Source organism: Camelus dromedarius, chromosome 9 (genome assembly GCF_036321535.1).
Source record: "Camelus dromedarius isolate mCamDro1 chromosome 9, mCamDro1.pat, whole genome shotgun sequence".
Classification (NCBI taxonomy): Eukaryota; Metazoa; Chordata; class Mammalia; order Artiodactyla; family Camelidae; genus Camelus; species Camelus dromedarius.
In genome coordinates, this window is record NC_087444.1 from 77,278,160 (window position 1) to 77,300,951 (window position 22,792).

Below are 22,792 nucleotides of genomic sequence, written 5' to 3' on the forward strand. Positions count from 1 at the left end.
TAGGACCCTTAAAATAGGGAGATTATCCTGGCACAATGGTTAGTTTTAAGTGTCCACTTGGCCAGGCAGTAGTAGCTGGTTCGTCAACCAAACGCTAGTCTCGCTATGGCTGGGGAGACACGCAGGTGGGGCTAACATCTACCACCAGCTGACTCTAAGTGAAGGAGATGACCTTTGAGGATGTGGGTGGGCCTTATCCAATCAGTTGAGAGGCTTTAACTGCAAAAAATGAAGGTTTCCCTGGGGAAGAAGAAATTCTGCCTGAAGACTGCAGCATCACGTCCTGCCTGAGAGTTTCCACTGTGCCCTATGGAATTCAGGCTTGCCAGCCCTTAGCACTGCAAAATCCCATTCCTTGAAATATATACATTTCTATATTTAGCTTTTACTGATTACTGAGTGATATATTAATGCATATCCATTACCAATGGTGATATATAAAAAACGTCTTTTCCGGGTGGATCCAGTCTAATCACAGGAGCCCCAAAAGCAGAGGACCTTCCCTGGCTGGAGGCAGGAAGGGGATGGAGCAGGCCTGCAGATCAGGGAGGTTTGAAGCAGAAGACAGACTCAACACACCATTGCCTGGAGAGGAGCCACAGAGGAAGCACCAGAGGGCCTCAGGCAGCCTCTCCGAGCCCACCAGCCTGCAGCTGACAGCTCAGTGGGTACAATGGGTTTGGGGGGGGTGATGGAAGTGTTTGTTTGATTTGGGGGAGGTAATTGTGTTTGTTTACTTATGTTTTACATGGAGGTCCTGGGAATTAAACCCAGGACCTGGGGCATGCTTTGCCCACAGTGTACCTCTGAGCTATACCCCCACCCCGCGATGGAAGTCTTCTGGAACTAGCGAGAGATGTGATAGTTGCACAATACTGTGAATGTTCTAGATGCCACAGTAAATGGTTAATTCCATGGTTTGTGACTCAAACACTAATAGAAATATATTTAAATATTTCTCTTAGTTCCTGAGTTTGGGGTGACCACTCCTGCCCCCCACCCCAGCCCCCCACCGTAAATTTTGCTCTGGCTGTGAGACCCAGCCTCGCTTCAGTCTGTGGCCCACCTGGCTCTGAACCTGTCATTCCTGCTCAGCACCCTGCCCTGGACAAAGGACAGGGGCTAAGCTCCCAGTGGCTTTCAAGTTGCCCTCCAGGCAAACCAAACTGCACCGAGCCTTGATATCCCGGGCGCCACCTGGTGTCCCAGCCGGCTCTCAGCATCCTTTCTCCTCTCCTCACATGGCCATAAACTCCCACTTCTTCTTCAAGATTCAGTTCAAGTCACACTTCCTCCCTATCTGTTACACTAACTCTCCTCTCCAGCCCTAGCTCCTGCCCCTTCCCAGGGCTGCTGCCTCCCTGCTCCCCAGCCAGCCTCCCCCCTGGGGACCCTGCTCTCCACGTCAGCCCCTCCCTCACACTGGCCCCTGAGGGAGCTCCCTAACACCCAAATCTGACACTGACCCCCGCTAGGCACAGGCACTCAGTGATGTAATGACCTTGCTATGGATAAATGGCTCCTGGCAGGGCCATTCAGCCAGGGAACTCCCCACAGCAGGGTGGGAGCGCCCTCCTAGGTCACCTCCGGCCTCCTGCTGGTTTCACTGCCCGACCTGGTCGGTTTCTCCCCCCACCCCGCCCCTTCTCTCTCTCTCTCTCTCTCCCCCAATCCTCACACACACTGCCCCAACAGCTGCAATCTGGAAGAAATTACTCTCCTAAACAGCCAGACTTCCCCAGTTTCAGGAAATTCCAAGCTGGCAGGGGGAGGGGCGGGGCTAGGGGCCGCCCTGCCCGTCCATCCCCCAGCCCCGTGCGTGCGGCCTGCCTGCATCCCCGCCCGGCCCCGCCGCCCCCACACTCAGCCCAGAGGGGCCTCAGCTCCTCCACCGCTGCTTTCTAGTCCCTTAAATCCTGGAGGCAAACTTTTTTTGGACGTAGGGGTGAGATAAGGAAGGCTGGGAGGGGCCTACGTCTTAACCCTCTCTGCCCCAGACGGACTGAGCTGGGCTGGGTGGTGACTCTGCGCCTGTCTGGGCTCCTACCATGGCCCCCAAGAAGGGCTGACACTTCAGTTCCCAGAGCAGGTAAAGAAGGGACCTGATGCCAAGGTCTGCTGGGGGTGGGTCTCAGACTCCAGGGTCTGGGGGGAGGGGTGGAGGCCTGGACTTCTGGGTCCGAGGGAGGTGGGGGTTGGGAGCCCTGACTTCAGAGGCTGAGGGAGGAGGACTAGGGGTCTGGACTCCTGGGCCCGCGGGAGGAGAGGACAGAGACCCCGGCCTCCCGGGGCTAAGAAGTAAGAGAGGTAGGAGCCAGGACTCCTGGAGCCTAAGAGAGGAGGAAGGCTGAGAAGGTGGCACTGTGGACGCAGACGCCTGGGTCCTGGGTCCTGGGTCCCCCTCGAGGTTCCACATGACACTTCCTTTGCCAGGTAAGATCCCGCCGGAGGAAGAAGGAAGAAGGTGCGGGCCTGGGAGTAGGAGGCGGAGGCAGGCTCCCAACCCTGAAGACGGGGGGGTCCCAGCTTGAGCTGGAGCCCCAGAGAGCGCGCCTCCCGGGGCTAGCGAGGACCACGAGGTAAGGGACAGTGGTGGCCCAGGGTCCCAGGACAAGTCCGGAGGGAAGCGGGACAGAGGACCAAAGAGACAGCGGATCTGAAACCCGGGCCGCAGCCACGTGGCCTCAGGAAGTGCGCAGCAGAGTCTCAAAGGGGTCCAGGGGTCTCCGACTCCTGGGTCTTCGGGCCCCCCTGCCCCGTCTCGGCCCCACCCTCCGCGAAGCCTCTCCCAAAGGGCTGAGAACCAGTCGAGCTGGATCTGGAGCGGGTTGTTTTTTCCGTCTTGGCAGGGCTGGGGCCCCCGGAGGACAGAGGTGAGCCAGCTGTGCCCCCACCCCTGCAGCTGGAGCCTCGGCAGGAAAGAGAGGGGGCAGATGGAGGCAGGAGGAGGGCTGCTTAGCCGAGCGCAAGGTCACCGCGTCCCGGGGTCTCATGCTCACTCCTGCCCTCTGCCTGCTTTGCGTTTGTCACAAACAACAGCCCCTCTGTGCGGACTTGGCCCTGTGATGGACTTTTTCCGAGCATGACCTCATTGCATCAAGGGCCCAACAAGGGAGACTGGAGCCTTGTGTATAAGAGGACACCGAGGCTGGGGGAAATGGAGTGACTTGCCCCAAGGTGTCAGAGTTAGGAGAAGCAGTGGCTTTCAAAAACAATTTTGAACTCATTGTTCTCATCTGGAATAGATAACAAGCAGAGCAAAGCAAGCAAACAAACACGGTCAGGGGTGTTGGAAATCCCTGGGCTTTATAGCAAAACATTATTTTTTCCATGGGTCTGCACGCCCTGTCCTATGGGGGCTGTGAGCAATATAATAGCATCCTTTGACTCCGGAGTTCATCTGCCTGGGTTCCAAATCTGGCCACCAACATTTGCTACTGTGTGACCCAGGGCAAGTTACTTGACCTCTCTGTGCCTCAGGCACCACATCTGTAAAATGGGTGTAATAATAATGGCCTCCCCTCACTGGGTTGTTCTCAAGATTGAGTGAGTTTGTTCATTTGTGTGAAGCCCCCGCCTGGCCCAGAATAAGTGCTTGGGATATAAAATGTCACATCGTGCACATACCCTATATCAACCCCTTGAAAACAGGCATTCTGATTCCTGTTTTTCAGAGGAGTAAACTGAAGTTTATGGTTGAGGTCCTCAGGGGCCCACAGAAAGGAAATGGCAGCCCAGGTGTGTCTGAGGTCAGAAACCCAAGATCTTAAGGTGCTGCTAAGTGCTGGAAAGTGGCGGTGATGTCACCTCGTAGGGCAATAGGTCCAGATGGGGGCAAGCTGGGGGCGGGGAGGGGGGAAGAGAGTAGCTGAGAGCTGTCCTGGGAGGGGCAGGTTCAAGGGCAGCAGGCAGTGGAAGCAATCATTCTGAGCTCTGGAGTCCTGCAGAGCTGGCTTTGTGGCCTTGGGCAAGTCACGGATCCTCCCTGGGTGTCTCTTTCTCTGGGACAGGGGAGAATAATCCAGGATGGGACTCCACTGAGCATCTATTGAGCATGTGCTGGGTGCTGTGTGAAGACCTTTCACGGGCAATGTCTCACCAATTCTTGCAAAGAGACTACAAAGTATTATATGAGTACCATTCCATTTTTGAGACGAGGAAATGAGCTCAGGAAGGTTAAGTAATTTGCCCAAAGCCACACAGCAATGGGCACAGCCAGATCCAAATCTGGGTTGTTGGCTTTCTGAGTTCTAACCTTTTCACCTATAATCCAGTGCTGAGTAAAAATGGGCACTGCTAGCCCTGAGACAGGATTTTTTTTTTAAACCATGGATTGAGGTTCATTAATGAGGAGAGGTTGGCATTAAAAAGTAAAATAATAACATAGATTAGAATTGAATATATCTGAGAGCCTAGCATGTGATAAAAGTCTCATTTCGTAAATTTTTTGTTTCCTTTATGTAGGGGGCAGGGTGCGAGTGGGGAAGGAATGGTGGTTGTATGCCAGACTGTAAGAAAAATATATTTATTCAGCTAGGTTGAGGTCAGAGAATTTTGAGAAACTCTACAGAGGTGGTAAATCAAGACTTGTTTTCCTAGAAAACGAGCTTGTGCGTATGCGTGTGTGTGTGTGTGTGTGAGAGAGAGAGAGAGAGAGAGAGAGAGAGAGAGAGAGACAGTAGAGGGCACCGTTACAAATGTACTTTCCTTTGATGGGGTTTTTCTATGTGCCCTGCAAGGAAGGTAGTATTATTTTATCCATTTTACAGATAGAAAACAAACAGAGAGATCACATAATTTATCCCAATTCATACAGCTGGCAGAGGGTGGGGCTGCAATTCAAATAGAAGTTTTTTTCATTATTATTGTAGTAACAGTGACTGTTAAAACAAAAGTACAAGGTCATTGAAGTCCCTCCCAGAAGTTCCATAGAAACAGCCAGGTTCCAGGATATGAGCAAAGGTTGGCAGGTACATCTATTTACCATCGTGTGGTGCAGTCACGTGGCTATAGGGTACCTAGTTCACAGTTCATGTGTCACCAGCTTGGGATTTACGCCGTTTTCATCATGTTTTAACAAAGGGGAATTTGCATGGTTATTACTGTTGCTGTCGTTTTCCAAAAAGTAAACCATTATGTTGTTTCTTTCAAAACCAGATAATTCAAATTATAAAATGCTGTGCAAATCTAGATTTCTCAGGTCCACCCTAAACCTCCCAAATGAGACTCTTCAGGCCAGCTTACACTATGACTTTTTGTGTCCTAGGCAAAAATTTCATAGAAATAATATGTTTAATATAATTATATTTTATGACTGCGTTGGTATAAAGACAAGCATAAGGCTGACGTTGTAAAATAAAACACTTAAGCATTTGTGCCGGCCTCTAGCAGCGTGGCGGCCCCTGGGCACTGCCTGCTGCACCCAAAGGACAGTCACCCCTGTCTTCAGGGTGGGCGGGATGGACAAACTGGAGTTTCTGTCAGGTTTGGGTAGCCGTCCGAAGGCTTGGTAGAGCATGTTGTTTGCTCGCTCGCTGGCCTACGGGGAGCTCAAACGTTAGTTCTTAGTGGAATCAGGATAGCGTGATGGTTATGGGCAGACCTCAGGTTGAGTCTGAGGTTTGAATCAAACAGCTATGGCCTCAGGCCTCTGGGAATCTCAGTATCCCCACCTGTAAAATGGGAGTAATCCCACCACCATCATTTTATGGAGAGCATCCTTTGGATGGCGGTCTAGGCCCAGAGCTGGGAGGGAACACGGAAGGCCGAGCTAACTCGTCCCTATTCCGCAGATGCCGGTGCTGAAGCAGCTGGGCCCCGCGCAGCCCAAGAAGCGGCCGGAGCGCGGCGCCCTGTCCATCTCCGCGCCGCTCGGAGACTTCCGGCACACGCTGCACGTGGGGCGCGGCGGCGACGCCTTCGGGGACACGTCGTTCCTGAGCCGCCACGGCGGCGGGCCGCCCCCCGAGCCCCGAGCGCTGCCCGCGGGGGCCCCGCGCTCCGCGCCGCCGCCCGCGGTGCCGCAGCCCCCGCCGCCCGCCCTGCGCGCGCCCGCTCCCGCCGACCCGCTGCTGTCCTTCCACCTGGATTTGGGCCCCTCCATGCTGGACGCGGTGTTGGGCGTCATGGACGCGGAACGCCCGGGCGCCGCTGCCGCCAAACCTGACGTGGACCCCGGCTCCGGGGCGCAGCACCCCAGGGCCCGCTGCTGCCCTAACGCGGACCTCGAGCTGGACGACGTCATCGGCTTGTAGGCACCCGCGTTCCCTGCGCCCTTACCGTCCAGCACCCCACTTCTTTATACATAAACCGACAAAGTCTGTGCCCCTGGTTTTGTCTGTTCACTTTGCACGTGGGAGGAGGGGACAGGGAGGGGGTGATGGGGTCCCGGTGCCTTTAAGAGCTAGGTGTGCCACCTAGAGTTGTGGCCCCAACCAGGTGGAGGTCGAAGGACTGGTCTAGCGTAAGGGGATGAGGCCCCAGTAATAGCCAGGGGCCTGGCTAGGTGGTGCCCCTCCCAGGGGCGGGGTCCGGACCTGGCCGCTCCCACAACCTGGTTCACCGTCAGTGTTAGCTGCGCGCAGCAGCCTGCTGGACGCGGTCCGGGCCCCGGGCGAGGGTCGTGGCCCAGGGAACTCCGCGTCTCCAGTGGAACCCACTCAGGCGAGCTGCCTTTAACCCCAGGAGCGGCTGCACAGGAAAATGGCCAGGAAGAGGGGTGGACCCCGTGGAGAAGGGACGTCCCAAAGATGTCAGCCCGAGAGCGACAGTGGCGTCCGAGATACGAAGTTCAGTCTGAAACTGCAGCCATCGGGTTGTCGGGCGGAGGGCGCGGCCCCACGAGGACCCGGAGGTATATGGCTGCACGTGAACATCATTAGGCGGGGAGCAGAGCCAGGCTCCTCGCGGGGCCCAGAGAGGGCGGGGCCGCAGCGTTAAAGCATTGGACTGGGGGCGGGGCCGCAGCGTTAAACCATTGGACTGGGGGCGGGGCCAGGCTCTGAAGGGAGAAAGAGCGTAAGGGCCGTACCTGTAAATCGTTAGGGAGCGGGGCTCGGCTCGCTAAGGGCCCTAAAGAGGCGGGACTGCATATGCAAATCATTGGAAGGAGGGCGGAGCCAGGCTAGCGGCGGTCCTAGAGAAGGCGGGGGCCGAGCCTGCAAAGCATTTAGTCTGGGGTAGGGCCGCATATGTAAATTACTTGGGGTGGGGGCGGGGCCACGATATAAAGCACGTGGCCGCCGGGATCTGCCTTCCCCAAAGGGCGGGGCGGGCCGCTCCACCCGGGTGATACTTTCCAGGTCGGAGTGTGGCCTGAGCCTCGCCGATGACGTCACGGCGGGGCCGGGCTGACCCTGGTGCCAAGAGGCCTCAGCGGTGAGAGCGCGCCAGCCGCACCCTACTCCAATGGCGGCGGCCGGAGGGCCGGAGCCGCTGGTGGAGGTCCCCGTCGCGGAGTCCGCGCCGCCGCCGGCCTGCCGCTTCTTCCTGGAGGGCCGCTGCCGCTTCGGTGCCCGCTGCCGCCAGCCCCACCCCGGGACGCCGGCGCCGCCGCCGCCGCAGCCAAAAGGTGAAGCCGAAGCCGGGGCCAAGAAGCCGCCGCTGCGCACGGCTGCGGCCGTCATCCAACGCATCCGCTGGGACCCGCGCCTCGACCCGGCCGACTTCTCCGTGGGCTACGTCGATCGCTTCCTGGGCGTGCGCGAGGAGCCCTTCCTTGCCTTCTGCTGGGACGCGCCTTTGGCGGCGCTCGGGCCAGGCGTCCTGGCCGTGCCGCAGCACCGGGTGCGCTACTTCCGCTTCCGCGGCCGCCTGGTGTGGGACCGCGCCTCGCGTACTGACCTCATCTTCGGCTCGGGCTTTGCGGCGGGTCGCGGGCCCACGATCCTGGACGCGCTCGACATCGGAGAGGCAGCCGCCGGCGAGGACGCACACGACACCGCGTACTCGAACGACGGCGTTGACACGCACGGGACTGGAGGAGAGCGCTGCGGCGTGGACGCGCAAGACACTGGGGACGCGCACGACGGCCGGGCCACGGCTAGGGACGTGCACGGGACACTGGGCACAAATAACGGCCAGGGCGCGCACGGGGTCGGAGGTGCGCGCGACGCCGTGGATGCTCACAGAACTGGGCACGTGAATGATGGCGAGGACGTGCACCGGGCCAGAGATACGCTTGGCGGTGGGGACACTGATGGGGCCGAAGATGCACTGGACGGAGCGGCTGCGACTCATCTTGGCATCCGTGAGGGAGGGCGTAGCCAGCCAGCCTGGACCAGACTCCCGGCTGCCTTAGCTCCAGATAACGGAGGCCCGGAAGTTAGGTGCCTGGCGCTGGTGGGGGAATCCGCTAGGGCTCAGGAGCGGGAGTTGGGCGGCCTTGGACACTTAACTTCCTCGTGGATGGAACCGGGAAGGGCGCTGAGGCCAGCTGCCCCGGCTGCCAGGACCATGGACCCCCTGGGTGGGGAGCTGCCAGCTAGGTTAGCCCCAGAATGGCCCTCGGAAGGCTCTTCTGAAACAGAAGTGGATTTGGGTCCTGGGATCTGGCCCGTGGACAGCGGAGCATCCACCTTGGCCAGTGCTGTGAGTCTTCGCCAGCCCCGCCCCACGCACTTTGTGGCTCTCATGGTGACCGAGCCAGAGCTGCAAGCTGCGGTGACTAAGGCCCAGGAAGAACTGGTACGAGTTGCACCGGCTTGTGCGACGTTCACAGTGCCAACTCAGGCCCTGCACCTGACACTGGCCCTGCTGAGGCTAGCGGGCCCTGGGGAAGTGGCGGCTGCAGCCACCACACTGAGAAGCGTGCTTTCAGACCCCAGGCTTCCGGTTCCTCCAAGGCTGAGGTTTGAGCGCCTGGTGCTCTTAGGTTCCCATGTGCTCTGTGCCCCTCCCTCCCCCTCCCTGGACAGCATGGCTCAAGGGCTGAGCCACAGACTAGAAGTCGAGGGGCTGAGAGTGTTGCAGCCCCCTGGAGGGCTACACCCACATCTTACCCTAGCCAAGGTGCCCCAGGGCTCTGAAGTCTGCCTCCCCAAGCTGGGGTTCAGCCCAGGGCAGGAGCTGGGGAGCCAGCCCCTGGGGAAACTCTGGCTGTGCCGCATGGGGAGGGCAGGGGGCACCTATCAGGCCCTGGCTGAGATCCCGCTGGGATCTAAACTCCAAAAGAAATAAGGGCCAGGACCCAACTGGGGGACAGCTGGTCCAAGAAGAGTACAGATCATGCACGCACACACTCTCTCTCTCTCTCTCTTTAATTTTGGTTTCTCTCAAGCTTCCAAATGGTGCTCAGTGCTCCAAGGAAAGAATGAAGGAAGGAAAGGGTAAGGGGAGAGGGAGGGGAGGGGAGGCAGAGGAGGAACATCTGGAAAAAAAGCAGCCTGACAGTCCAGCTGTTTGCAAACTGATTGCACATCCTCCAGTTACATGGCAGAAGAGGGGGGAGGACGGAAAAGAAAAGGGGAGGAAGAAAAAATAACTTAAACACACACAAAAAGAAAAGAGAAGGAAACATGACGTGAGCTGGTGATCCATGAGGCGGGAGGGAGGGGTAACCGGTTTACCTGTGCTGAACCAAGGGAGGGGGAGCAGGGGGAGGAGGGACGGAAAGGAGAAAAAAAAACCAGAAGAAACATTGGGGGTGGAGGGAGGAGGGGACACGGAGACAACTTAATACAACTGCAGACGAGGCCGGCCGTCGAGGTCCCGCGATGGCCTCCGGAGTCCTCAGTGCAGGGTGGCGGCGTGGATCGGAGGCGGCGAGGCGCTGGCATTTCTGGGGTCGGGGGCCGAGGGCAGGCTCAGTCTCTACGCGGCTCCCCTCGCCCCAAACACTGAGGCCCCGGAGGGCTGGGCAACAAGAGTCTGTGATGAGGCAGGTCGGGCGGCGGGCGGCGGGTGAGTGTGCTGGTGCCCCCGCCGCAGGCGGGCACGGGCGGAGCGGCCTGTCTTCTTCCACTAGCCCCCCCGGCATGGGATGGGCCAGGGTGCTGGGTCGGTACCGCAGTACAAGCTCGAGAGAGAGAGAGAAAAAACACTGAGACAGCATTAGTGGAGGTGCAGGGTGGACACTGACGAGCCTACAGACCACGCCCCCAACCCTCCGCTGTCCCACCCCTCCTCCCCCGAGCCCATCCCTCTGAGACAAAAAATAAAAACGTAGAAAAAAATCTCTGTACAGACTCCCCGGTGGGAAAACGGGGGCAGGGGTGGTGGCTCTTCCTGGAGCCCACTCCCCGACAAATTTACAACCCAAGTCCATGGCTCAAAAACAAAATCTGCCAAAGCGGTGCTGGGGCCGCAGCGCCACCCCCGCCCCTGCCCCGTCGGCGCTGGTGCTCAGAAGGCGGACAGCTGCGCCAGGCTGAGGCGGCAGTCGATGCTGGAGTTGTCCGGGCCCGTGTAGGCCAGGCCCAGGGGCTCTAGGAAGGCCCGGCAGGCGGCCTCGCCCTCGAAGGCCAGCTCGGCCTGCAGGTAGGAGACTGGCAGCGCAGGGCGGAAGCTACGGAGACAAGAGGAGAAGGCGATGAGGCGGGCGGCGGACAGGGGAGGGCCCCACGAGCAGGGAGTGGGTGCCCCCCATTCCGGCACCCAAAAGGTTAAGATCCTCAGCATGTGGCCTGCTGAAGCCCTCCCCACCCCCGCCAGCCTCCCCACCTCAGGGCTTGGGGGGGCCCGGGGTGGGGTTGGGGGCCCCAACCCCGGCTGTGCCCCGCCTAGCCCTCACTTACCTGTGCAAGGGACCGGGAGGAGAGGGGATAGGAGGGAAGGGCCCAGCTGGCTCCTCTGCTGGCTCGGGGCCTGAGCAGACCCTCAGAAGAGGGCCCACTGTGGCCGAGGGGCAGGCGCCAGGCAAAGGGAGCGACACATGGGGGCGGGTGTGGGATGGCAGGAGTGCCGGCTACTCCGGAGGCCCTGCTCTGACCTGGGTGAGATTTCTGGCTGCTAATAGACCTGGCCTGTGCCAGGAAATAGCTCCTCCAACTCACTGAACTCCCTCCTGTAAGCAATGTCGCCCTACCCTCTAACACGCACTGAGGACAGCGCAGCCTGAGAGGCAGAGCCACTGGGCCAGTGTCCCCCTAGGGAAGAAGTGGTAGAAAGTACTGGAACCAGTGCTGCCTCAAGCCCAAGCTTCATCGTGGCCCTGAATGATTGGGGAGGGGGCGGGGCTGGTCTGGACCCAATTGGCTCTGGGAGGGATGTGTCTGTCAAAGAAAGGCGGTGCCCCCTTTACAAGTGGGAGGGTACCTGGAGAGCAAGAGGCCAGGGCCTGTCCCCCAGGCCAAGCACATGTAAGGCTAAGTAAGAGGGGAGACAGTAACCTGCCCTACAGCCCTGGGACAGCATGGAAGATGAGGAACTGCCCAAGAGCAAACTCGGGCAGCCCTGCAGAGCCCTCCAGGCCCACGGCCTGTCCTGTGCACCCACCTCCTGTTTCTGCCCCACCTCTCCCCTCTATGTCCTCGGCCCCTGCTCTGGCTCCACCTCTCCCTTAAATATTCTTTACCCCCCCCCCTTAAATATTCTTGACCCAACTAGATCCTAGGAAGTCTTAACCTTCAGGGTAAGTGTCCCTCCCCAGCTCCACACCATCCCCATGGCTCCCAAGCTAACTGACCTCTGACCAGGGGCTCCCAACCTCAGCAAGACTGACCCGGGGCGTCTCCCTCCCGACTGAGCAGGCACACTCCTCATCTGCCGAACGGTGGGCATGCTCTTTTGAGTACTGTCACGGACTCGCCTGCCCCAGAGGGACACCTGCCCCCTAAACAAGTCTGTACTCTCCCAGGAGCTCAAGTGGGAGTGAGGCCTTGTCCCTCAGACCACAGCTGCGAAGGGCAGGGCCGGCTTTACCGCTTCTCCCCAGAGAAGGAGCTCAGCGACAGGAGAGCCGAGGAAAGGTGAGCAGAGGCCCCGGAGGGAGGGGAGCCCAGAGCAAGAAGGCAGACTGGGGTCCAGGGTGATGTGAGCAGGAGGAAGAAAAGCAGGGGGACCTCAGAGCAGTGAGAGGGAGAGACGGAGGGCAGGCTGGGCGAAGGAAAGGGGGAGGGCTGAGATGGGAAAAGAAAACCAGGACACAAGGGAGGAGACCACAGGAGGGGGGCTGGAGGCCTGGGAATGCGCAGAGTGGGGGGCAGAGGGGGGCGGCGGCAAGGCCGCAGAGCGGGGGGCAGTGGAGAGCCCGGCTTCACATACGTTTTGATCATCGCCTTGAGGGCGGCCTTGCGCTCGCGGTCTGCAAACTTGTCCACGAGGTAGCCGGACATGCAGGGTGCGTGGGAGTAGAGCCGGAAGAAGCGGTGATAGTTGCCCAGAGCCCAGGCTGCCCGCAGCGCCAGGGCGTGGGCCACGCAGGGGTCTGCCTTCAGCTCCCGCGTCAGGTAGGCCAGCTCTGTGGTGATGTCTGGGGCCGGAGACAAAAGATCAGCAGGGCCCAACCCAGTGGGCCCGGCGCCACCCCAGCCTGTGGGACGGCACCTCTCACCTCCCGAGTTCTTGGTGAAGATGTAGTAGAGGACCCGGTAGGCAGTGAACTCGCCCACGTTGCCTGGCAAGTTCTCGGCGTACAGTGACTTGAGCTGCGTCTGGCACTGGTTGAACTCCTCGTGGTCGCCCTGGAGGGCAGAGGCGTGTGGGGAGCGGAGTGAGGTCAGGAGAGCCAGCCCGGAGGCCGGGGCTGGGGGCCGGGGGGGTCCGCCCCTCACCTTCTCCAAGGCGATGCGGGCGTGCGTCTCGTACACCTCCACTGTGAACTCTGTGCGCACACCTTGCACCTGGGCGGCAGGAGAGCAGATGTCACCCCGGAGCAGGGCAGCACCCACTAGCGCAGCCCCCCAGGCGCCCGCCTCACCGTCAGGTCCTGCCGGATGGACTTCATCTGCTCGCAGGCAAAGGCATAATCCTGCTTCTCCTTCCAGTGGGACTTCACCATGCACAGCGACTTCTTCAAGACCTGGAACAGGAGTTGAATCAAGGCTCAGGAGAACTTACACAGGGACAGCAAGGACATGCTGAAACCCGTGACAGTTCCCCGAATTGTTTTAAAACAAGAACTGCAACATCAAAACCACGGTAAAAAGAACCCAGAACAGCAAGAGGGGACACGTCTGAGCCTCGGGGTCTCCACATCCACACACAGCCCTGTGTGCGGCCCAGGAGCCATGTGAGCCCCGCTCCTGGTCTCGGGGGACACTGGAGCGTGGTGGTTCCACTGTCTTGCAGGCACCGGCCTGGGAAGGCGGCTTCCTCCTCCCCGTCCTGGATGTAGGAGATGGAGGCTCAAGGGCCGCCAAGCCTCCCCACGAAGCCACACACCCTGGACTTGACTTGGAAGCACGAGTCCTGGACTCAGTTCAGCTCAGGGTGGCCCGGGCCTCACGTCCCTAGTCACCACAGGTGCACCACCTCCTCCTATGCTGCCCCTGCTGTCGTGGCCCCGCGGGCCTAGTGCAGCCCTGGACTTGCGGGGAGGACCTGTCCTGACTGCCGGGGGCACTTACTGCCACGGGGCGCACAGTGGACGGGTCGGGGGCGCAGGTGAGCCGCAGGTAGTGCTTGGTGATGTCGGGGCAGGTGCCCACGATCTGCAGCTCCTGCCAGTCGGGGTCGGCCCCGCCACTCTCCAGGCTGCCCATGTGCAGCACCAGGGGCTCGAGGCGCAGGCGGCGGGAGTGGCCATGCTGGAAGCGCGCAGCCCGCTTCTGCTTCTTCAGCTCTCGCTCAGGGTCCTCACACTCCAGGGCCGCCATCTTCTTGCGGCTGCGCTTGGTGGGCGCCAGATCGTGCCTGGGGGGGAGGAGGGGGCTGTAAAGGGGGCAGGTGTCCAGCTGCCCCTCCTCCCCCGGTCTGAGCCACAACAGCGGTCAGCCACCTCCCTCTCCAGTGCTCCTCCTCCTGGGAGCCCCGATACTGGCCCCCTCCCTGGGCACCCAAAGTCTCACCTCTTCCCACGCTGTGCCCTGCCTCGGCCCCGGTCCATGTGGGCTCCCCGGCCTCCCCGGCCCTTGGGGGGTGGGTTTCTGCGACCCACAGGGTGACACTCATTCCCTGAGTAGGAACTGTCAGAATCCGAGTGGGAGTCACTGCAAGGAGTAGCAGAAAGGTTAGGCCTGAAATGGCTCCTCCCCTCTGTCCCCCCTCCACACCCCCCCTTGGAGCCTTTGCACCTGCGGCGGAAGTGGCGGGTCGGGGACCGGGAGGAGGAGCGGGAGCGCGAGTCGGTACTGGAGGAGGAGCTGTGGTCCTTCATGAAGACATTGCGGTTGCCGAACTTGGCGAAGCTGCTGCCCCGGGCTCGGCCAGCACCCCCAGCCCCGGGCGCCCCTCGCTGGGACTGGGCACCCCCGCCCCTTGTCGCTGAGCCTGCCCCCCTGGGAGGGTGAAGGCTGCTAGGGGCCTCCCACCGCTTCTTCTTGGGGCTCTCAGCCACAGGCTCCCGAGTCAGCCTGAGGATACAGCAGGGCAGGGCATCACCAACCCGGTACCCCCAATGTCCCCAGTGTCTGCCAACCTGTCCCGGGGACACACGAGCTGGGAGGAAGGGCACTCACCAGGCGCCTCAGCTAGGACGATGAACCAGCAGGAGGCGAGCCCAGGGCTTTCTGTGTCTAGAGGCCCCTGAGCAGCACGCACCTCCCAGCCAAGGGTCTCCAAGTTCAGCGCCCAGGCCCCCTCCCCAGTGTCTCCCGGCCCGACTCACCCTGGAAGGGGCTCCCGGCTCCAGTCGATGGTGTAGGCCGAGCCATCCTGGAGCCGGGCCTGCAGCACCTCCTTCAGCAGCTTCTCCGTCCGGTCCTTGTCCTCCTCTGACTCGCAGGCGGTGAAGCAGCGCTCCACATACTCCTTCATGTCCTGCGGCCAGTCGTCTGGCTTCCCGGACAGGCTCCCCCTGGCAAAGGGCAGGTGTGGATACCCGGTTGGGGGGCACCCCACGACCGGGATAAGACCCTCAGCGCCACCCCTCCCTGAGTGGACGCCTGTTCCCTCTCTTCACTTCCACACAGAGGGGCTGGGGCAGGGCCGGGGGTGGCCAGCACCTGTGGTTCTGGGCTTTCTCGGGGCTGGGCTGGGGGCCGAAGCTGCTGTGCTGGCTCTCCGAAGCAGAGCTGAAGCTCTGGCTGGAGACGGCAAAAGGCCGTTTCTGAATGTTGAACTTGAGACCGCCAGTCCCAGGGGCTGCTGTAAGGACAGCAGAAGCCAGGGTTAGGCCCTTCCCCAGGCCCACCCGGGGCTGCCTCTCCCCAGGACCAGGAGAGGTGAAGGGGTCCGGCCCCAGGCAGCTGCACCCACACAGCCTTGGGAGGTCCCAACACCCAGAACTAAGGGCCTCGCACCCCACATGCCTCACACCCAGGAGTCGTGTGAGGTCCCCACCCCCGAGCCCCTCTCCTCTCCACAGCCCCAGGCCGCTTACGTTTCATGCGGTTCCACAGCTGCTGGCCCTTCTTGGGCTTAGCAGGCTCAGGGTAGGTATGCTGCCCATAGGCCTGGCCCGAGGCGGGCCCCACCTGGCTGTGCTGGGTGGCTGGGGCTGTCCCAGGCTGGGGGCCGCTGCTCAGAGGATGAGCCCCGTGTGGAGGGTTGGAGGGCTGAGGGGGCTGGGCCGTCGGCAGTTGCTGAGGGGGGGCCTGGTAGGACATGCTCTCATCCATGCCGGGGACCGGGGGCTGTCGGAGGAAGTGGGCGCTGAGGGCAGGAGCAGAGCACCCCAAGCTGGCCCTCACTCTCCCCTCCGTCACGTCACTCAGCCCTCCACCCTCAAGACCGTCAGACACCCCACCACCTCGAGCCCTCAGAGTAACTGTCGGAGGTGTGGATTCCTATTAATCCCCCTTTCCACAGCTAAGACTCAGGCTCAGACTTCAAGCTACTTTCCCACAGCTCCCAGCAGCTCAGTGACAGCTGCCGGTGTTTAAAACACCTAAGTGTGCCTCCCAGTGAGAGCTGCCCAACAGCACGTGCACCTGAGATCGTACCACGTGCTTGTCAAGACACGCACTCCAAGCACCCTGTGATAAAGTGACGTTCCTTCCCACCTCACAGGACCAGCTGTGATGCAGCGATCACGTGACATAATTTCACCGTGGGGGTGGGGGTGGTGGCTGGCATTCAAACCAACATCTACCCACCTCCCTGGCACTAGCTCCACGACTCCTCCAGGCTGCACGCTAAGTGCAAGGCTAGACTGTGTGAGTGAGTGAGTGAAAGACTGTGTACACGTGCTTGAGGGAAAACACAGAAGAAAGGCTGCCACACTACAAAGTGCTCCCACCATCACCCTAACACTCCAGCCCCCTGGCCTTGCCCAAGCCCTAAACCCATCCTAGTTTCAGAAACTGCTTGGCAGGAGGGAAAAACGGGTGGAGAGGAGCAGCCTAGCTCACTCAAGTGTCCCTGGTGCATCCCCTGCTCGGACACAACACGGAGCAGGACTAGGGCGTTACCTGGTTGAGAGTCCCTTGGTGCTGGGGTGCGGACGGCTGCTGGGGTGTGGCTGAGCCGTAGGAACTGGCCATCCCATACTGGGAGGGGGAGCTGTAGCTCTGGTACATGCTCTGCCAGAGGCACAGGAAGGCATGGGTTAGCGGCAGGCCCGATCTCTCCCCTCACAGTCTAGACCTGCCTCTCCTGCTGCTTACGGTATGGAACCCGCTACCTCTCCCTCACTCTTCTGTCCCCTGCATAAAGGCACCAAATTCACTTACGCTAAAAAAAATTATAAAGTAAAACCTCAGTCTACCCCACATTCTGTTCTATTCAATAACGACTTCCTTAGTCCAGCCCACCTAACACAAAAGAACACAACGTAAGACGAAAACCCAAAACCCAAGCGCTAACGAAATGCACTCAAAACACACGCAGCCATAGACATGCAACACAGCCAGCAGTGGGAAAGGAGGCCAAGCAGAGCTGCGGAGTGGCGGGGTGGGCGGTGGGAACGTCGCCCATCAGAGGAAAGGGCTCTCTAAAGGTGCTGTCCAGGCAGCCCACGAGGGGCGAGGACGGGGCAAGTGTGGGAGCACGGGAAGCAGGGGCTGTGGCGGAGGGGACCTGATGCGTGCTGAGCTGGAGGAGTCTCTGTGGCCACATGAGCACCAGGAGGGGAAAGGGTGGCCACGGAAGGACCTGGGAATTGACCTCGTGGGCCATCAGCTAGTGAAGGGTTTTCAGCAGCCACCTCGGCTGCGTTCAGCCCACCAGCCAGCCCCGGCCCCACGCCGACGGCCCCACCCCATGGCGCGCTGGGCACTCACCACCGGGTAGTAGTAGCTGTACGGGTAGGCGTAGTTGTACTGCTGGTACCACTGGTAGTACTGCTGCTGCTGCAGGGCAGACGCCTCCGCCTGGGACACGTACTGCGGGGAGGGGGCCACGCGCCGTCAGTGCTGGCAGCAGGAACCCCCGGGCCCCACGGGGCAGGGCTGCTTACTGGTGGTTAACTGCCAAGGGACGGAACTGGGTCCCCATCTCCCCAGAGAGCCACCACCTCTACCAGGGGACTCGGGCCCCTCAGGGACCTTGAGCACGTCTTCCTCTCTGGGCTGGATTCCCAAGGACCACACAGTGCCCTAGACTCCTCAAGGAAACAGACCCTGCCTCCCCCACCTGAGGGCTCCTAGAACATCTTCAGAGCACTCTGTCCTGAGATGAGTGGACACCCAGTGGGTACTCACTCGCCCCGGGCCCCCCATTTCCGCCCAGGCCCCATGCAGCCTTCTCACTTGTGCGCTGGCCACAGGCCCACTGCTGCCGGCCTTGGCGGAGCTGCCAGCGGCTCCCGCCTTGCTGATGCTGGCCAGGGCCTGGCGGGCCTTCTCCCACTCCGGGTTCTCGTGCGTGGGAGTCTCCATGCCGTTCTCTCTGCCCGCCCCGGCCACCACGCTGTACTGAGAGGACCTGCAGAGCGGGAATGCCAAGTCAGTCCATCCTCCCCACAGCACACAGCGGGCAACATGGGGGCAGGCAGACACCAAGGGTCAAACCCCAGCTCTCCCTCTCACCACCTCTTGGAGCCTAAGTTTTCTGACCTACAGGTAACATGCGGCCAGCCAGGTTTTGCTCCAGTTTTCTGAGTGATCAATGTGACTGCCTACTCAAGGTACTTTCCCAGGTGCCTGATACACAGCACTTGTTAAAACTCAAACAAAAAGATTACCAATATTCACAGAACATAACACAGAACCTGGTGCCCAGTAGGTCAAAATGTTTTATGAATCCATGAATTCTGTGAGATACCACCACAGTCAGGTTATCACAGGCTGTCCCGTAATCACAATTCACTGAATGAATCATCACAATTGTGTGAAGCAAGCACTGTACTATGAAAAACAAAAGCTAAGAGGAGCTCCTCATCCCCACCCCTACACCAGGGGCCGCTGCATCACTCCCCACACGTGCTGTGTAGGGGCCGTCCAGGACAACACTGGATCTTGCTTCCTCCTGCCCTCTTCTCTTGCCCCTGTCTCTTTAGCTCCACTAACCAATCCGTGCTACGTTGATCACCCACGTTGGCCGCCATCTGGACCCTGGGGTGTAAGGGGTGGACCTCGGGAGCCAGGCTGCTTTTTCACTGTCTGCCAAAAAAAAAAAAAAAAAAAATGAGCTAGGGGGATTTAAAAAGGAGCAAGAAACATGTCATGAAGTAGCAAAGGGAAGTACGTGGACTCAGGAGTAGCCAGACAGAAAAGGGGAGTCTGAGAAAGGAGGAGCCACTGGGGTAAACAATCTGAAGACAATTCCGAGTGCGGAATGAAAGGGCTACAGCCTGAGGGAAGACCGTGGCCTCCGTGCAGTGTTCCAGGTGGAAAATGAAGGACTCAAACACAGGGAAGTCTGAAGGAATTTCCCAAAGGGAAAGAGAAGGATCTGAAACCCATATGAAGAAAGGGAAGAGTTCAAAAGAAACCCTGAGACAGACAGGAGAAGGATCAGAGGACAGGGTCGGGGGACCTCAGTCAAGAGATAAGAAGGAAGCCAGCTTCTGAGAGGAAGCAGAAGAGATGACGCCCTAATGAGCAAGGGCTAAGTGAACCCGGAGACTGGGGAGACCTTGAGAGACTTCTGAGGGGAAGTCTGTAAAGAGGAAGCATCTGAGGATGTCTTGAGAGAAGAAGAGAAAACACTGGAGAATGGAGGAACAAAATCTGGGAGGAAAGGGGACTTCTGGAAGTTATCCCTGAAAGCAGGAAGAAGTTGAGGGTGTCAAAGAGGAACCAGAAACAAAGAAATGAATTCTCAGAAAACTCTTAAGAGACCGACTTCAGGAAAATCCCCAAAGAACAGAGAATAACCCTAAGCGAGAGGTTCCTAGAAGCAGGGGTAGGCCTGGGAGAAAGAAGAGGCAACTGCCTCGGTTGGGGGTCTGGAGAGAAAGCTTTGGGGATGCCTGAAGAAGCCCAAATCATCTTTAGGAAGTTAAGCGGTTGGGGGGAGAGAAACCCAAGAAAGTGAAGGGGTGTTTGGGGTCAAGGATTGTGCGGGGGACGGCGAGGGGGACTAGACTTGAGGGGATAATTGAGAAGTATAGGTGGATTCAAAGGCTAGTCCCGCTGGAGAACCCGAAAGTCCCACAAGAAGTGGGAGAATAGGAACAGAGGTCCGGAGCTGGGAAAAGCCCTAGAGAAGAAAGGTCTTAAAGAGAAGACAGAACGGAGCCGGGGATGGGGCGTGGGGGTAGAGGGTCACGAGTAGGGGTAGTGGGGAGGGGCGCGGGACAGGAAAGAGATTGGTGGCAAGGTGTAGGGGAGCCTGGAGGTTTCTAGGCGGGTCTGAAGGGCGGAGAGGGGCACCGAGCCGTACCGCAGGCCCGGGGAAGGCATAGGAGGGCGCCCGGTGGAGGAAGAGACCGCCCAGATCCTCGTCTCTGGCCCCGGAGCCACCGCCCCGGCCGCGCCGCGTGCGCACCACGTCCTCAGGGATAGAAGACTGCACAAGGACCGCCCGTCGCCTGGGGCAACGTCGTCCTCCTGGTGGAACGGCGGATCAATGGGGGTCGAAAAAGGGAGTACGCGGGGCCCAGGAATTCCGAGGGCGGGGGCGGAGAGCGGAGGCCGACGGCGCAGGCGCGAAGGTGCGCAGCTGCGCGCCCCACCCCTCATGCGCAAGCGCAGTGGCCTGTGCCCGCCACACCCTGCCGTCGCTCTCGCGCGGCGTCCGTTGGTGAGACTGCGGCCAAGGCCTCGGGGTCCGCGGGGCCTAAGGCCGAAAAGAAACGCCGTCTCCGCCCGTCCGCCGCCTACCCGCCGCCGCTGTCCACACTCACCTCGGCCGCACGCCCCAGAATGCACCAACCACGGCTTAAGGCGATAGCAACACGGCAGCAGGACTGCTCGCGAGCCGGCTGACTCTCGTCTTCCTTGCGCTTCTACGTCCTGACCGCGGCGTCTTTACGTCACGCGGAGGCCTCGCCCCGCCTCCCTGGACCCCGGACAGCCAGTAGACGCCGCGAGTTCAACTTGAGCCCGCCCTCCAGCCTACGCAATGACGCAGTGGGAATTTTAGTGGAAGCCAGAAGACTGGTTGGGGATGGTGGCCCCGAGGGGCCACGCGCGGCAGGGTTTGCAAGTACGGATCCTGAAAGGGCACTGATGTCTGGCTGAGGAATTGGGGCCATCTCCGTAAATAAGCCTTCCTTCAAATTCCTTGCAAGTGACCCTTTGAGTGTGCCAACAGTTTCCAAACAGGGCTCTTATAAAATTAAGCAGTCCAGTTCAGGGACCGGTCACCGTAATCATCACAGTAGGTGGTATTTGAGAAGCAGCAATTTCCTTCCAATCTTCTATTACTGTAAATTTTTCTGCTGATAACTGCGGATCATTTTGTTACTGTTAGCACTGCTGACCTTTTCCCATATTTTTACTCTTTTTACCCATTAAACTTTTTGTTTCTTAGAATAATGTTAGGCTTACAAAAATGTTGCAAAGATAATTCAGAGTCCTGCCTTATCCTACACTCAGTTTCCCCTAATGCTATCGTCTGACATTCATGTAGTATGTTTATTAAAACTAAGACACCAACATTGGCACGTTACTGTTAACTGCAGACTTTATTTGAATTTCGCCACTTACCCCACTAATGTATCCTTTATGTACCAGAGTCCGATCCAGGGTACCCCATTGCGTTTAGTTACCCTTTACTTTTAAAGGGATGGATTTCTGGTAAACAGCATATAGTTGGATCTTTCTTTTTACCCAAGTGTACAACCTCTGTCTTTTAAAATAGGTGTTTGTAACTATATATATTTTTAGTCTTACTTTTTAAATCTTTTTAGGGGGTAACTAGGTTTACTTATTTATTTTTAATGGAGGTACTGGGGATTGAACCCAGGACTTTGAGCATGCTAAGCAAGAGCTATACCCTTCCCCTATAATTGTATTTTAATGTGACTATTGGTATGGTTATATTTAAATCTGTTGTCTTGAGGGGAGGATATAGCTCAAGTGGCACATGCGTAGCATGCATGAGGTCCTAGGTTCAATCCCCAGTACCTCCATTAAAAAATAATAATAACTAAATAAACAAACCTAATTACCTCCCCCTCCAAAAAATAGAGCAGGGTTCCGTAAATGTTAAAAAAAATAATTAAAAAAATTTAAAAAATCTATTGTCATGTTGTTTGGTTTCTATTTGTCCCATCTTTCTTTGTTCCCCTTTTCCTCTTTTTCTGCCTTCTTTTCCTGCCTACTTTTCATTTTGAGCCTTCTTTAAAAAAATAGACTTTGTCTTTTGGAGCAGTTTTAGGGGGAGCCTTTGGGAGGTGCTTTGCCTCAATTCCCCTCGCCTGTCCCGTGGTCAGAAACTCATGATCATAGGCCATGGCGATTTCAGGGGTCCGTTTGATGTCCATCTATCAGGGGTCACTCTCCCTCCTCCTTCCTTGCCTGATGTCGTCTTGGGAACCACAGTTTCACGTATTTTATCTGGCTTTTTGGCTGTTTCAGGAAGGAGTGCGAATCCAGTCCCTGTTACTCCATCTTGTTCAGAAGGCGAAGTCCTCGTATGTATCATTTTAAAATAAAAGTAGATTTACCTTTTGTAAAGGTCAGGGAAAATGTTTTTTCTTGGTTAGGGCTTCCTAATTAAAGCTCACTCCCAGGTCCCTTGGCAGGAGATCACATCTCAGGGAACTTTGTGAATATCTGGACGTGGACCCAGAGTCGCTAGAGGGCAGCATTGGAGAGCAGAGTGGCCAGAGCAGCAGGGCCCGCCCAGGGTCAGACAGCTCTGGGGTCCTGAGAAGAACGTGAGTCCATGCAGGTGGCCCCGGTGCCGCTCACTGGGAACCGCGGTCCATTTCTCTTTCCCAGCTTCAGACCCACACAAAGAAGGCTTCGGTGAACTTTCCTTGCAGTGTGCGAGATGGACATGATGAGCGAGCGTGGAGCGGTTCCCCCCTTGCAGGCCCCGCACTGGACTCCGGACACCTGGCTCTCCGGGCTCACAAGCCCCGAGCTGGAAACCCTCTGGGCTGTTTCTGTATTTTGGGATTCAGGGTTTCTCAGGCTTTCTAGGGAGAACGTGGTTTCCATTCCACAGAGCACACCTTCCCTCAGGAGCCTGCACAGCCCTGGGAAGCAGTTTCTGCAGAGGACTGGCTGAACGTTCACACAGGCAGGGAGACGGTTTGTAAGTAACCACACGCCAGGTCAGGCCAGGCTTTGCCATCCAGTGAGTTAGGGGAAGAATTCAGGTCTAACAGAGTTCTTTGGATTTTGGAATTGCTGTCTTTGACGCCCCTCTGATGGATGTCAAAGATGGCAGGCATGGTCCAACAAGTCCAGCGACCACC

At 58.5% G+C, this 22,792-nt stretch overlaps 3 protein-coding genes across 13 annotated transcripts in view; 2 read left to right on the forward strand and 1 right to left on the reverse strand.

Annotated features, from left to right (window-relative positions):
* Positions 1-6,322, forward strand: part of CDC42EP5 (CDC42 effector protein 5) — a 92,996-nt gene extending 86,674 nt beyond the window's left edge. For 4 of the 9 annotated variants that reach the window (XM_064489869.1, XM_064489870.1, XM_064489871.1 and 1 more), the window contains one exon: positions 5,793-6,322. In XM_064489869.1, coding sequence (XP_064345939.1) covers positions 5,793-6,254 — 462 coding nt within the window. In that variant the 3' untranslated portion in view covers positions 6,255-6,322. The other 5 variants (XM_064489865.1, XM_064489866.1, XM_064489864.1 and 2 more) reach the window with 4 other exon arrangements.
* A 944-nt stretch (positions 6,323-7,266) lies between these two features.
* LENG9 (leukocyte receptor cluster member 9) lies at positions 7,267-9,689 on the forward strand. The gene has a single exon (XM_010978090.3). It carries the CDS (start codon positions 7,408-7,410, stop codon positions 9,175-9,177), a length of 1,770 nt encoding a protein of 589 aa, XP_010976392.3. The 5' UTR covers positions 7,267-7,407; the 3' UTR covers positions 9,178-9,689.
* A 92-nt stretch (positions 9,690-9,781) lies between these two features.
* Positions 9,782-20,415, reverse strand: LENG8 (leukocyte receptor cluster member 8). Of its 3 annotated transcripts, none has more exons than XM_031457191.2 (16): positions 20,267-20,415; positions 18,486-18,578; positions 17,727-17,901; positions 17,259-17,360; positions 16,449-16,559; positions 15,419-15,671; positions 15,042-15,183; positions 14,705-14,893; positions 14,172-14,450; positions 13,947-14,087; positions 13,506-13,791; positions 12,857-12,958; positions 12,711-12,779; positions 12,491-12,620; positions 12,202-12,409; positions 9,782-10,504 (listed from the first exon to the last, which is right to left on the reverse strand). In XM_031457191.2, exons 2-16 carry the CDS (start codon positions 18,521-18,523, stop codon positions 10,342-10,344), a joined length of 2,388 nt encoding a protein of 795 aa, XP_031313051.1. In that variant the 5' UTR covers positions 18,524-18,578; positions 20,267-20,415; the 3' UTR covers positions 9,782-10,341. The 3 variants fall into 3 exon arrangements, with proteins under 3 accessions (XP_031313051.1, XP_064345776.1, XP_031313047.1); XM_064489706.1 differs by lacking the exon at positions 9,782-10,504 and adding an exon at positions 19,804-19,970 and having other exon boundaries at positions 11,158-12,409; positions 20,267-20,392; XM_031457187.2 differs by lacking the exon at positions 9,782-10,504 and having other exon boundaries at positions 11,158-12,409.
* Positions 20,416-22,792: the final 2,377 nt, after the last annotated feature.